General features: G+C 38.9%; 1 protein-coding gene across 2 annotated transcripts in view; it reads right to left on the bottom strand.

Moving 5' to 3' along the window:
* The window catches only part of ANO10 (anoctamin 10), a 135,219-nt gene that overhangs the window by 46,375 nt on the left and 73,740 nt on the right, over positions 1-15,104 (bottom strand). For both annotated transcript variants that reach the window (XM_033053511.2, XM_033053520.2), the window contains exon 12: positions 478-594. In XM_033053511.2, coding sequence (XP_032909402.1) covers positions 478-594 — 117 coding nt within the window. The remainder of the gene's footprint in view (positions 1-477; positions 595-15,104) is intronic.

Below are 15,104 nucleotides of genomic sequence, written 5' to 3'. Positions count from 1 at the left end.
CACAATAAAATGAGAATACTGCATGGACAGTGAAATAAGGCAACACTACTATTTCCTCACATGTATATACTTCTCAACAAAATTATTTCAAACATGTTCAGACTGTTTACAATTTCTGATTAATACTAGAGCCAAGTTAACTCTCTACTTGTGATGGTATTTCAGAAATGAGAGTGTTGCAATAACAAACATCTCCAGGGGATTAAATGAGTTTTCATAGAGCCCAATGTCCTTTAAAAGTGACAATATAAAGAAAGTATGTGTGCACACATAAGTACAACAGACATTATAAGGTGCTACATTACCAGTCACACCAGGAATTTCAAGCTGTATGAAAGGGCAGATAATTTTTTTCTGGTGTGAATTTGCATACATTTGTGGGTTGAAAGGACAGATATATAGGTTAAAACTCTCTGCTCCACTTCTTAAGCAATGATGGATTAAGAGAAAATGAAGCTGCATCTGAAATCGTCTTACCTGTTGTTTGAGAGCCTCTAAAGATTCAAATTCCAATTTGGCAAGTTTCATCTGGATATCTCTTGGTTTATCAGGTATTACAAATGCCATTATAAACTTTATTGCTAGTAGCAAGTGCTGTGAAAAAAAAGGAAAAAGAAAAATGTTGTTTTACAGAGTGTGAAGCATGCAGAAAACAGTGTAATATTTCTAAATCTTAGTAATCGAGGTATAAACTATTATTTCTTGTGACACAGCTTACTATAACACGCTAGGTCTCAGCTACTCCATATTTTTTCTGTTAGCAGTCATTCCTAATTTCAATCTAAACACAGACAGTCTGCCTTATTTTCATAGTAATCCTATTTTCACTGTACTACAACATTCTAACTGAATTTTGTATTTGTGATTCCAGATAAAATAATAGCTTTTAAAACAAATTATTGGTGTATAGGAATTGAATATATTATATACTGCACCCAGTATATACAGTTTCAGAGTGAATTTTTTACATATATATAAATATATATATACAAATACATATCAGATTAAATTATAACAATATACACGTGTGCATGCTCACATATATGTATGTTATGATACAAATGAAACAAGCTATTGTGAAAGATACAAATAAACACAGAATTTCTGCATTAGAGAAGTTACCAAAATGCAAAAATATTCCTGAAAGCATCAGAAGAGAACAAAACTAAGTAAAATATAATCCTTAAAGAAGTGGCATACTCATGAACAGAAACTTTTCAGGAAATGGAGAAACATTCTATGTATAAGATGTCAAATTAGTCATAATTTATTGTAAAACTTCATAATCTTATTTAAGACAAAGCAGTCATGAAGTTCTGTTGAATCTAGTTACAGAGCAGTCTTTAAATTTCACTTAAATATGCACTATCTCACAAAAAACAAATGCCAAACTGTCAAGTCAATAGTTTTGTTTCTTCATTTATGTCAACTACAATCTAAATAATAAATCTTCTTCTATCAAGGCCTGAGCTGACAGTATGCTGCATATTTGTAAGCAGGAACTTGCTCCTAGCTGAGAAAACCCTGACCATGATAAGGCAACACTCAAATATATGTGCTTAGATTCAAGCACGTGCTTACACTGCCACGATGATACTCATGGAGGTGCTTAAATTTAGACAGAACATCCAAGCTACTTCCCAAATTCCCCTGATTTCTTTAATATAAAATGAAGTAGAACACGGCTCCTCTCTGAAATACCATTTTGTTGAACTGTGATCTTGATGGACTTGGGCACATGAATGCAAGATAACAGACCAAAAACCCCTCACATTCTGGTATTATACAAGCAAGAAGCTAACAAAAACACTACAGACTTCACAGCAGCTGTGGTGAAACTCTAAACAAGCTAATATATAACAGTTCAAGTAAAAAGTCAGATTACGGTAACAAGAGAACAATGACAAAGAGCCATACTTTAAAATAGTTCTTAAAATGTATTGCAGAAATGTAATAGGTCTAGGAAACAAATATTACAAGGAATAATACTTTCTTTAAAGAGGTGAAAGGAAGGTTGAAAATTGAGACAATGAAAACACAAAGACTAAAAGGTTAACGAATCAATTGGCATTGACTGCTGTGTAGTGCAATGGTTAACACCACATTATAAAACATGTATCAGAGTCAGCTTGGGAGGAATCTTTTAAATGCAAAAAGGTAAAATGTTGAAGACAATAATTGAACAAACAATATTCCTATGCAGAATAGAGTCATAAGTAATCACAGGTTGAAGAGGAGTGACTAATCCACAGACAGAATTTTGGTATGTAAATGTAAAAATAAAGAGGTAAGACTGGGAATTTCTCAAAACGAAATAACAGAATTGGGTTAAAATCTTATGCTTAAGATAGAATTAACAACAACTGAGGCATTTGGAGAAGGTTATTTATTTGAAAAGTTACAATAGATAGTTAAAAAGAGACTCAGCATCACACAATATCACTTCTAGATGCCTGAAGTCCTTTGCACTGGGGTTCATCTCATATTGCCCAACAAAAAAAAAAATGTGTTTTTTAAATCATATTAAGGAGCAAAAATCAAAGTTTGCACCTGTAATTATTCCAGCACTGCCTCTTCAGAGTTTTAAAAACATAAGCCAAGTGAGTAACTTTACAGAGACTTCAAAGTAGTTCCAAATTCAAACAGCTTTTAAGAAAATACAACAAATAATTTCAAGGAAATGTAAACACTATTATGGAGGATAGAGATTGACTAAGTTTTTCCCATTTTTGATACAAGTGAGGAAGGAATAGAAGAGATATCTAGGGAAACCAGAAAAAACACAACAAAAATACTGCAGTTAATCCTGGAAAACATTGTATCTTTCCAAACAAATTTAGAAGGGCAATGTGCTTTAATTGCTTCACTATGTGATGAGTTTTATTTCAGCATTAACTAACTAGTTGCTTGTCAGAAATTAGCTCTCATCCTAGCACAACTCAGCCAACAAACACAAGGATACAGTCTTAAACACAAAGGCAGAACCTCTGACTCAGTCTTCAAGCCAGAGAGGGATCAAAATTTGGAGTACAGATGTGGGAAGTCACTACTTTTTCCTGCCCCACTGTCATGTCTTTCCTAGGCATCCACCAAGGGCCATTGTTAAAAAAAAAAAATCAAAAATTACATGGTTAGGTAGACCTTGGTTTACTCCCCTGCATGGCTTTTTAATGTTCTTTTCCCTCCCATGAAAACAAAGCTTTACCAGTAATGAAATGCCCAGACTGTGGGGGATGTCCCTGTGCGCGACACCTGTGACTTCAGAAAACACATTGGGTTTAACAGACTACAAACTGAGTACAAGCCCACCTCATAACTCCCATGAACCTGAAAAAAGTCATCAGATAAACAGCCTCCCTTGGATAACTTTTCCAGCTGTCCTTATTTGCAAATTTGGAACAGTATTAATAAAACTGTCCAGGCAGAAATTCTGAATGTGGGTCATGTGATCCATGGAACCTCTTGAAAACAAATGGATCTGTTTTATTAACAGTTCATATTTCATTTTGAAATTGTAACTTGACAAAGGAAATGTAAGTAGTTATCTGAGAGAAACTGAAGGAAAAAGTAGGGAGTTCATTAGCTAAGTTCATTATATCAGTCACATTCCCATATTGATTTCTTAAAAGAAAGAAATTTCAGAAAAGAAATGGAGTATAGTATAAATCTCTTAAGAATATAGTATAGTATAGTATAGTATAGTATAGTATAGTATAGTATAGTACAGTATAGTACTCTTAGGAGTATAGTATAAATCACCAGAAGACAACAAGATTTGCTCTCATTACATTAACACTAGTATCAATATGTTATAAAACCAAAATAGTAAAGTTTATCCAAATTTACAGTCTAATGCAAATGTATTTGTTCAATATTAAAAATCTCTTCATAGAGCTGGTTTCCAGAATTTTTTTTTGGCAGTTTTTTGGGGAGGGGTTTGATGGGGGGTTTTTTTTGGTTTTTCTTTTGGGGTGGGAGGGGTTGGTTTTTGTTTTTTGGGTTTTTTTTTGGTTGGGGTTTTTTTTGTTGAAATCAGGTTACAAATCCAACCATTATTTCTTGCTGCAAGCATTAAAAAGCAGTTCTGTTTCCAAGAACGTGCCCTTCATGATTACTAGAGGACTATTCTACTGCGAGCAAAACCCGGGGTAACATTCCCACAAGCTGTAAGTTCTCCAGTGCCAACAGCAAAGTCCCCTCTTACTTTGCAGTGTGCCAAGTGAGCACACAAGCAGCACTGAATCTCTTCCCCCCGATAAATGCAGTGCCATTAAACTCTTGTGGTCCTGTGCCAGGTGCTTGGTGAGCCAGAAGAACTATTCTGTTCTGCAAATCCACCAAAAAGAGCAGAAGCAGCAGCTGTGTTTTGCAGCAGTGAGTCCTCAACCTCACCTCTTCTAAAACAGAAACTGCAAATTAGGGTTAAATTCCTGAAATGATGAACAGCTAATTTGATTTCTATAGTGGTTTTACCACAGCAATTCCTGACAAAATCTACTCAACTGAAGAAAAAAAAGAAAGGAAAACCAGAACATAGCAGTAGCTGTGTTGGTGGTTAGCTGATAAAGTGCATGCCAAACATCAGCTTGGGGAGACATTAATAAAATTTTGCATCAAAAGCCTATTTTATAATCTACTATTTATAGAAACTTTCAATTAAAATCAGAAATCTGGACCTAGTCCAGCCTAGAATCAATCCATACTCTGAAGCAAGGTGGTCTCTGGTTACTAACTCTGCTGCACAAGTGAGGAACCCTCACAAAAACCAAACCAACGCTTCAGAATGGCACCTCACTTGGAACCTCTGTCCTCTGCTGGCCTTTGGAAAGCATCACTGCAGAATTGTGTTGCTGTCAGAGCAGAAGGCAGGGAGATCATTAACTTCCTTGCTGAGACTCCAGTTCACACTATTCTGACATTAAAACAAGCTCAAACACTACGAACAGGAAAAAAAAAAAACAACAAGAAAAAAAACCAAACAAAAACCAAACAAAAAACCTCAAAACAAAACAAAAAACCCACCAAACCAAAAGCTGTCTTTTAGTGGCAACAGTTTTTAGTTTTCTGGGTCTTACATCTTTCTCAGAAGAAGAAAAAAAAGGCAGGAGGAAAGTGAAAAATAATTCTGTCAAGGGAGCAATACAGGCAAAGAAAAATTCTCATAAAGCTCAGGAAGTTCAATTAAACTAAACTGTCTTTAATAGACATCAATAGATTTATGAGCAAGCATTTCTGCAATATACATAAGAAAGCATGACCAAACCTTCCTTCCCTCCTGTAGGCTGAACTGGCTTCAATAGAGAGTCTTGCTAATGGGACAGAATTATCACAGCTGAGGGACTTTAAAAAGGGCCTTTCTTCTGCTCTGGTAAATGTTGCTTTTAAAATCACATATCCCATATATTTTTATGGAAGTTTTCTTTCAAAACATCAAATACTGGGGGATGGGGTGTGAAAATGACAAAAAAGTTATTACATATTTGGTCTATTTCAGAGCTTCTTCACTTCTCCCATTAATCTTCTCTTCCACAAACATCCACATCCACTCACAATCCTAACACCTGCCACAATCTGTAAGCTCCATCTACCCCATTTATTCATTCCCAAAGCAACATAGCCCATATTGCCCTCATTTCAGCCTCCTGCTGAAACTCCAGGGAAACACTAGGACTGAAGTGCAGCCTTCCTGCCTCAGATCCAATGCCTCTTGCCACTCCAGCACAGTGAAATGTGTCTTAATTCTCAACTGGAGTATGCTCAGTACAGGTGAAATGCTCATGCTCTTACACCTGATGTGCTTCTTCAAGTCACTACAAAGCATGTAAACCATAGATGTTTCAGAAGCATGTATCTTTACCAAGTTGGGACAGTTTTCTAATAGAAGCATCCTAAAGCACATTCTTTAGATCACAGTGAAACTTCTGTCAGCCTGCACACTGGTACACTGCACAGATACAATGCCTCAACATAACAATAATCCAATTTTTATATATTTATAAATAGCCTATATTTATTTCTTTACCTATAGATCTTCAATTTTCACAAAATGTGGAAGGTATTTATTTTAAATACAAAACCTCAAAACTCTAAACTTCAAAGAACCTGTCCAGCAGGGAGAGATTCAGCCTGTCCTATTAAAATGTGGCTGAGGTAGATGCAAGTGAGCAGAAGCTTATTACAAAACGTGTAGGGGGGCGTGAGCAGACGGCATTATCCGGTCCGTTTATCATCTGTAACAGAACATCCGCTTCCTCCTCTCAGATCCTGAGCATACACACACAAAGGCTGCCCAAGGAGGCCCGGCAGCTCCATTTCTGCCAGAATGTTTCACAGACTGTCAGAAGGACAGGAGCACATCACCCATCTTCTGTTGACCACACCAGCACATTTGAAACCTAGACCCACCCGACGGAGTGCTTAAGCTTATGTTTAGCTTTAAGCATATTTATGAATATATTTAGGTTCAGAAAAACATTTAAGCCTGAAAAAGCCCAAGCCATTTGCTGAACCTAGATCTTAAAACTGAATGCCAGAATCACAATGCTTTCTTTTTTTCCTAGAATGCGACGTACTAAATTAATGAGTTTGAAAGGAAGAATGCCAGTTTGCACAGCACCTCCTTGCATTTACACTTCAGAAACTGTTTTAGGTAGTGCAGAAATCCTGGTTTGTATTTTTACTACCAATCTACTGTAAAATGTCACAAGTATAAATCTATACTGAAAAAGATACCAGGCTTTAATACACAGTTCTGAGGTATATTTCAATTGTAAGTATTAAGCCATATCACGAGAATGTGGGTTAATTTTAGCAGCTCTGGCATCTGGAAGCACTGAAACTCACCCCTTTCTACATAAGTCTTTTTCTTATGCCTCTAGACTCTTGAATTGGTTTCTCTTGGAAGAAGTAAATTTATTCTGAATACTACAATTGCTTCATATACTATCAAAATGAAAACAAACAAACAAACAAAAAAAGACATTTCCAGACCAGCACTCCTGAGTAAAAGAGTAACATGTAGGACAACAAGAAAGGTTTTTAAGTAAACAAAAAAAATAAAAAGTTCAGATAATCTCTGAAGAAACAAATTCTGTGCTCACGTTTCCAGGAAGCAAATGCAGAAGCAATGAGCTAAGCGAAAAATAAAATACCGCAAACATCATCCCCTAGTGAGGAAGCTGGTCTCCTCTGCCCTTACATATTTTTGTACTCTCCTCTTCTCAAAATGATCTCTACAAGCCTGGTTGGAAAGCAAGCATAGGAAGCCAGTCCTATTTCTGAAACTTAGTCCTGCTCTTAAAAAGCCCTAGAAAGTATTAAATCTGATACAAATTTAAACATAAGTCACTCAAATAAACAAATGTTTATTAAATCAGGGAAGTCAATTAAATAAATTAATATTCCATCAAAAGATATACTTAATAAATTTCAAAGCACAAGTAATCTGGTCAGTTACAAAATTGTGACCATTTTTCTGTCTTATGGCACCATTATGCTTTCTAGTAATTAAATATTCTTTTAAAATAAATTTTCTAATTATTTATAACTTACTTTTGCTAGTGTTTAAACCACAGCTGTTACTTATCATATTCAGACAATAATGAACTGAAGCATCACCTGGTTTTATTAGACTTTTTGAAAAGCTTGAGAAGCCCAACTGTTCTCTGTAATTTTCTCCAATAATAACAATTAAGATGTGAGGCAGCCCAAAGTCTCTAGAAATTGTGTCACCAACTTACCTAGCACTGAAAAAAGTCACTATTCTATTGCTTCTCACCATTTACATATCTGTTCAAGGGTTTTTATACATTTTTTTACACTGGAGTATTAAACCTACCTTCAGATTACTTCTTCAAGACTGAAGTATGAAAAAAGGAGGGTCAAGTGCTAGTAGAAAGGGTGTTTTACTTACATACCCAAGCAGCATTTCCCCCTCCCCAAGGAAATTGCCCTTTTAAGTATCTATCACTACAAATGAAGGATTCAGTGTGTTCTAGAAACACCTGCTGAAAGAAAAAAAATTCTGAATAAAGGTCTTCTGGTATCAGTCTTCTACACACATTCCTAACTGGCTGCAGCTTGGGTAAAAACAGTTTCCCTAACAATCTTGTTGTATAAACACAGCATATTATGACCCAAAATATTTTATGATACAGCACACTTGCAAAACTGTCTGTATAAAATTCTCTACAAAACTACAGCATACACAAGCGACTGCTTTAGACATGTCACAGGAACAGGATTTTTTAATCCTATAGTCAATTCAGAAGACATGAAAATAATCATTGTAGGTGTAAATTTGTCTTGGACGTTGTAAGTATCTGCTAATGGTTAATTTTGCACTAACCCAACAGTTCTTCAAACTAGCATGATAATACACCAATCTCTATGTTACCATTAGGTAATCCCAAAATGTTTCGGCACAATGCTTATCTCAATTTATGGCCAGCATTTAATAGAAACTGAGATGAGAGTTTCCAAAAGCCAAATTAGCTAATGCTAAATGTAATGAACAGCAGAGCTTTGATCATGCTCTGAAATAAATTCTAAGTGAAAAGTGGAAAGAAGGATGCCCATGGAATTAAAATTGACAGTATGATTAATACAAGCCATAAGAAGGTGCCTCTTAGCTGATTGTTAATGTTACATATTGGTTTCCATACCGAGAGGTAGTTTATTGTTAAAATGCCCTAATGTTCCACATCAAAGAAGGGGGGGAAAAATGGCCATTTTCTATTAATCTGCAAAACTTATACTTCTTTCCATATTTAAGTCATACATTTTTCTCTGTGAAAAAAAATATGAGGAAATTATGGCATGAGTCACTGTACTTATGCATTGTAAGGAATTCTGTTCATCTGCACTCAGAAATTCCTCCTTGGTTACCTGACTAGATGACCTAGTGATTAGTAAGGAGATATGAGGTGATGTTTTTGCCAGGGTTTTAAAACTACTGGTAGTTCAGTGATAAACAGAATTTGTCACCTACTGCAAACATCACAGATTTTAGGAACTTATTGTTCCTGCCTCAACCAAACCTCTTTTGACCTACTCCAAGCCAAAGTGAACAGATATCAAACTTCCAACTGAGCTGAGGACAGATTCAGCAAAGATACCAGAATGTACACACATGAAAGCAAATCCACTATATTTCAACAAACCTTACAGAACCCCAAAACTGTGGGGTGGTTCTGAGATTCTTTTTTTTCCCCCCAGTTTATGAACTGGTAATGGAAGAGATGATGTTGCATCTACATTAGAATTCAAACTATTTTAAACATTTAAATTGTTGTTCTGTCACCTTGACAGCAAGAAACAAAAAAGGTAATTGGTGCTCAGTTTTAAGAGTGAAGTCTCAGCCAGTTACTCTTCAAGATGATACACACTTTAACTGCAAGTAACAAGTTCTCCAACCACATGCATTGTATTTACAGCTATTTGCTTATTTCTCTCACAACTCCATGGCTTTACATGCAACAGTCTTAGGATGCTTTCAAAGCTGACTCACAAGAACATTCATCCCAGTGAAAAATCTCTTTGCCTCACAACACCAAGATAAAGAACCATAACTGAATAAACATAGTGTTTCACCACACTGACAATGCATCTTCACTGAATGAGTCATGATTTTAGTGTAATGCACAGCTTTCTTCCTACTGTATTGCACTCACCCTGTTCTAAGTGGTATGCTTTGCTCTACTTCGTTTGAAGTTGTAAGTAAATTCTGTAGGACAACGCACATTTTTTAATCCGGACCAAAAGGTGAATCATGCAATGCTAAATAATAAACAAAATGTCACAGGTATGACTCATCAGACAATAAACAAAAGGTATTGCAATATATCACACTTTAAGCTGCAGATTGTCGTCTCCATTCCATTCCTGCGCAACTTTAATCAAAACAAATTAATTGAAACAGGTCCAATAAAATTAGCTAATATGAAACAGTTGTGGAGGAAAAAAATCACAACTGACTATTTTTCATATTGGGAACTCGTCACCTGCATTTGCTCCTGTAAAAACTAAGGGTTTTTTTTGTCAAAACTATGCGAAGTCAAATAATCCTTTGCTTTTCTATAAAGGTCAGGAGGAAAGCTTTCCATTCAGCTGGAGTATTTTAATTAAACATTGCAGCAGGTGTTTGGATATGCTGCCAACTCCTAAAAAGCTTTCATTAAAACTGTATCTTAAAAAAAGACCTATACATCCTCCTCAAGCGCTCTTTATCTGTCTTTTCTCTGAATGGGTATTCACAAAATTACACCCCATTTTCTCTGTTTTAGACCACCATTACCTGCCCTAGCTATAAAAAGAGCTCTTCATCAAAGCTGCTGGAAACTAGCCATGCAATTCTCACATCAGCTTTTATGGCCATGGCAGATCCATGCAACAGAGTACAGCCCAGAGTTTAGACTTAGTTGCTGACCTGCTTCAGCTTCTTGAGAACATAATTGGTTTGTTCAAGCTGACAAAAAGAGAATCTTTAACTGTGAGCCAAATTAACTTCTGAGACAAAATTCTGCAGTTAATGCTGAACTCTTTGTGTCATATGCAAGTGATCAAGTTTTGTAGCAATAACACACCTCCAAACTTTATGCGCTCTTGTAAAAGTAGCCCAAGAAACACTTCCAGAACTGCTTATGTCTTTCAGCCCTTGGAAAGGTGTATTCTTCACAAGAGAGGAAGAAATCCATGCTCTACACAGTGGCAGCACTCAGTGATTCTATCAAGTCCTGTCAGCTGAGAATGTGAGTCAGACTGTGAATCCCAGAACAAAGATTACAAAGCAGTTAATTCCTATAAACTGGGATACACATAGCTGTATCTGTGCAGTACTGTTCTCCAAAAATATCAGCATAACCCAATGCTTACAGCTTGGCAAACTCAGAGGATATTTGTGACATCTCAAAAATTCATGTTTGAAACAGAAGAGGTTGTCAGTTGAACTCTGAAGTATAAGGAGAAAAGAAAGTATGATAATCATCAACAAACACCTTTATTTACCTACTTATTTAAGAGGTTTTGTTCTGAGCCTGGTAGTTTGGCCTTTGGAACTACAGTCAAAACAGAAAACCAACCATCTCAGTGGTGTAAGAGCTTTGACAACAGGTAGTGAGCACAACTTCTGATCTCCCTCCAAACAGCAAGGCTAAGACAAAAAAAAAAAAAAAAAAGAGGAAAAAGAGTTCTATTTACAGATTAAATTAGAACTTTAAGACCATTTGGAGCAAGACCAACTTGCAGCAAGGCCTCAGTATCACTTTGTTGCTATTAAACATTATTACATAGGAATAATCAGCCATAAAAACCTGCAGCTGCCTTGTTCCACGGCAGAAATTATCTCAGCTGAGAAGGACACTTTCAATTTAAAATGAATTAAGTAACAATTTTGAACATGGTTCTGAAACATATCTCAAGAATCTCAAACTGGTAACACTGAGATGTTAGACAAGATCCTGGACCTTAGTAACTAAATCGGAACAGGTCCTTGTGCAACACGCATACAAGCAGAGACGCGTAGAAAACTGAGACACCTCACACATGAATCTCAACAGCACTGACCATGCTGTCTTGAGATTGCAAACTGTCCAGGGATTGAAGGAAGAAATCACCTCTACCTGTGACTTTAGAAGCCCTGATACTAATAATTGAAAGAGGTAAAATGATACCAAAAAGAACAGTATCTCAGCTTCAAAACTCATTCTGGGAATGAGAGAAACCTGTGAAGAGGCATTACCTCACCACAGGAGTAACTTCTAGCAGCGGTGACTTGGACTTGCTGTGAACCAGGATAATGATGTTACAGAAGCATGTATCCCACTGACTCTGAGTTTTGAACCAGTACCGGGTCTGCACACAGAGACTGATGAAAAGCAGGTATTTACTTCCTGAATCTGGGGACCATTTGTCCTTACTGATTTGCCTTATGACCAGACTGAAATGTACAGTAATTTCACGACTATAAGGCGCACCCTTTTGACTAAAATTTTCCCTTGAACCCGGAAGTGCGCCTTATAGTCCGGTGCGCCTTATCTGATGTACAAAGCGGCGAAATTTGACAAACCGGAAGTGTGAGCTGAGAGCCGTGGGGGGAGCCGGAAGTGCCACAGCAGCCGGCTGGGGGCGGGCCCGGAGGTCCGCGGCACTGCCCCTGCCGGGTGGAGGCGGGCCAGGGGGCCCGAGGCACCTCCCCTCTCCGGTCCAGGCAGTCCCGGGGCCCCATGGCTGCCGGGTGAATGTGGGCTAGGGGGGCCGCGGCACCCGCCTTCCCGGGTCCAGGCAGTCTCGGGAGCCCATGGCTGCCGGGTGAATGTGGGCTAGGGGGGCCGCGGCACTCCCCTTCCCGGGTGGAAGCAGTCCCAGGAGCCCATGGCTGCCGGGTGAATGCGGGCTAGGGGGGCCGCGGCACCCCCCTTCCCGGGTGGAAGCAGTCCCGGGGAGCCCATGGCTGCCGCGTGAATGCGGGCTAGGGAGCCCGTGGTACCCCCGCTCCCGGGTCCAGGCAGCCCCGGGGAGCCATGGCTGCCGGGTGAATGTGGGCTAGGGGGGCCGCGGCACCCCTGCTCCTGGGGCCAGGCAGAACCGGGAGCCCATGGCTGCCGGGTGAATGTGGGCTAGGGGGGCCGCGGCACCCCCCTTCCCGAGTGGAAGCAGTCCCAGGAGCCCACGGCTGCCGAATGAAGGTGGGCTAGGGGCCTCGCGGCACCCCCGCTCCTGGATCCAGGCAGTCCCGGGGAGCCATGGCTGCCGCATGAATGTGGGCTAGGGAGCCCACGGTACCCCCACTCCTGGGTCCAGGCAGTCCCGAGAGCCCACGGCTGCCGCGTGAATGCGGGCTAGGGGGCCGGCGGCACCCCCACTCCTGGATCCAGGCAGTCCTGGGGGCCCATGGCCGCCGGGTCCAGGGTGGCCCGGTGGCTCGCGGCACCGCCCCTACCGGGTGGAGGCGGGCCCGGGGGCCAATGGCTGCCGGGTTGTGGCGGGGCCTCGGCCAGCAACCGCACGGGGTGAGCTGGGGGCAGGGCCTCGCTGCAAAAAAAAGTGCGCCTTATAGTCCGGTGCGCCTTATCTGATCTACAAAGTTGCGAATTTTGCCGAATCCGGTGGGGTGCGCCTTATAGTCCGGTGCGCCTTATGGTCGTGAAATTACTGTAATTCTTTTTCCTTTCTGAGTTAAGAAAATGCTGGAAATGAAAGTATTCTACAGTGTCTTTCCTTCAGTTTGTAGATGAAGCAAGCTACTGCTCCTTTTCTGTGCTAAGTGTGGGTAAGGACAGTTCTTCAGGACAACTGAGAGAAGCATACAGAGAAAGGCAAACGGATGTGAATGTACAGGACCGAGCAAAGCTGGTGTATAAGGGCAAAACTTGCTGCAAACAAAGCATGCCTTGGAATGGACCGTGCCCCAGCACTCTGACAGCTTCACTGCCCCCGAACAGCAAGGTAAGCCAGTTTACCATCTCCACACCCCGCTGACTCCAAAAGGGACAAGATGACTCCTGGGGTGCAGAGACAGGTGCTCGCCTCTAAAAATAGGCAGTCCTGGTAAATTAATGCAATCAATGTCTACAAAAGAAACATGTTCATGAAAGTGAAAACACTGAAGGATCACAACATTTCAAATCTTTCATCCACACAGACTCCCTCAACAGTCACATGAATCTGAACTACAAACAAAACAACAGCACTGGGAAAAGGCGAAACACGAACAAAATTTTCTTTGTTGAGAGCCCTGCCGGAGCTGTTACTCGAGAGTAGAATTCTCTAAAATCTCCTGGCCTGGATTTCAGCTTTTTTCCCCCCCTTTTTTATATCCTTGGCCAAGTGTTGTCTGTTAATCTAAACACACACATCCTTGTATACAAAAGAAGTTTTCCCCATATTCTCAAAAAGGTTAAAAAATACAATGGGAAAACTTGTCCAGGAATGCTTGAGAGATCTGTCAGTATTTGATATATGGGGTTTTGTGGCATGACAATTAAGGAATTATCTTCTAACTTAGTAATTGTTACACAAAGCAAAAGGTTAAAGTCATGTCAGATAACAAACAGGCTCATAAATCAGTTTTGCTATTTACATTTTTTCCTAATGTCTCATCCAGCATTTTTACTCAGAGATAGAAATACAAGTATGTCTCAAGCACAGGAAAATTTTTTTCAGTCAAGCAGTATTCCAAAGTAAGACCTTCCAGCACGACAAAAAGCATTATGATAATAAAATTGAGTAATTTTTCCTTCAAACTGGGGGAACATAACCATTCTTTGATAATACTGAATGGTTTTGGGTTAGATAAAACTACTTTGCTGTATACAGCAATTTAAAATACATTTTTATGATGAAGCATTTTAGCACCATAGATACGAAGTTCTCTCAAGCCAGAAATAGCACCTTTACTAGACAGCAGACTAGTTCACTAGACCTTGCTTACTTTCAATGGCAACAAGCACATTACCCTCAAATCTGGAAAGTATCTAGATTGTTTTCAGAATTCACAGGGATGTCAGATGTAAACCAGAAAAATTCCAAACACTGTACTGCTTCTGCCTTTGTTTTTTTGTTTAACATGATCAACAAAGGCAATGAATTTATTTTTTTTTTACAGCATACCTGATCTTTTAAAATCCTTTACGGTATTTCAAACACTCTATCACTGAACACACGGCACATGGACAGCACCCTATTTTATCCTGGCTCAAATTTTTAAAAATTTGAGTTTTCTATTGTTTTTTTGTTTTAAAAAATTTTCGCATCTTCCACATTGCATTTGTTAATTTTTGCTTAACGTCTCTCTCACAGACAAAAAGCATTAGGTAATACAGTTCAAAACAAAAACATTTGAGGGTCATTAATGTCCAGGATGCTTCTGAAGATATAAGCCATTCTTCAGAATCATTATTCTTCCAAGATGAACACTTAGACTGTGAAACTATGTAAATGGTAAGAGTATTTTTGTCAAATTGTGTTGCCTGAAGTGAATATAAAACATGCTTTAGAATTCTAAAATATCATTTCTAAAGGAAAGAATGCCATTGCAGAAAAGGTTTACTTAATTATCCTGTAACACTGAAAGAGAGACAAGAAGATACAGTTATATCGATTGGAGA

Source organism: Catharus ustulatus, chromosome 1, assembly GCF_009819885.2.
Source record: "Catharus ustulatus isolate bCatUst1 chromosome 1, bCatUst1.pri.v2, whole genome shotgun sequence".
NCBI lineage: Eukaryota > Metazoa > Chordata > Aves > Passeriformes > Turdidae > Catharus > Catharus ustulatus.
This window is presented reverse-complemented; position numbering and strand designations above follow the sequence as displayed.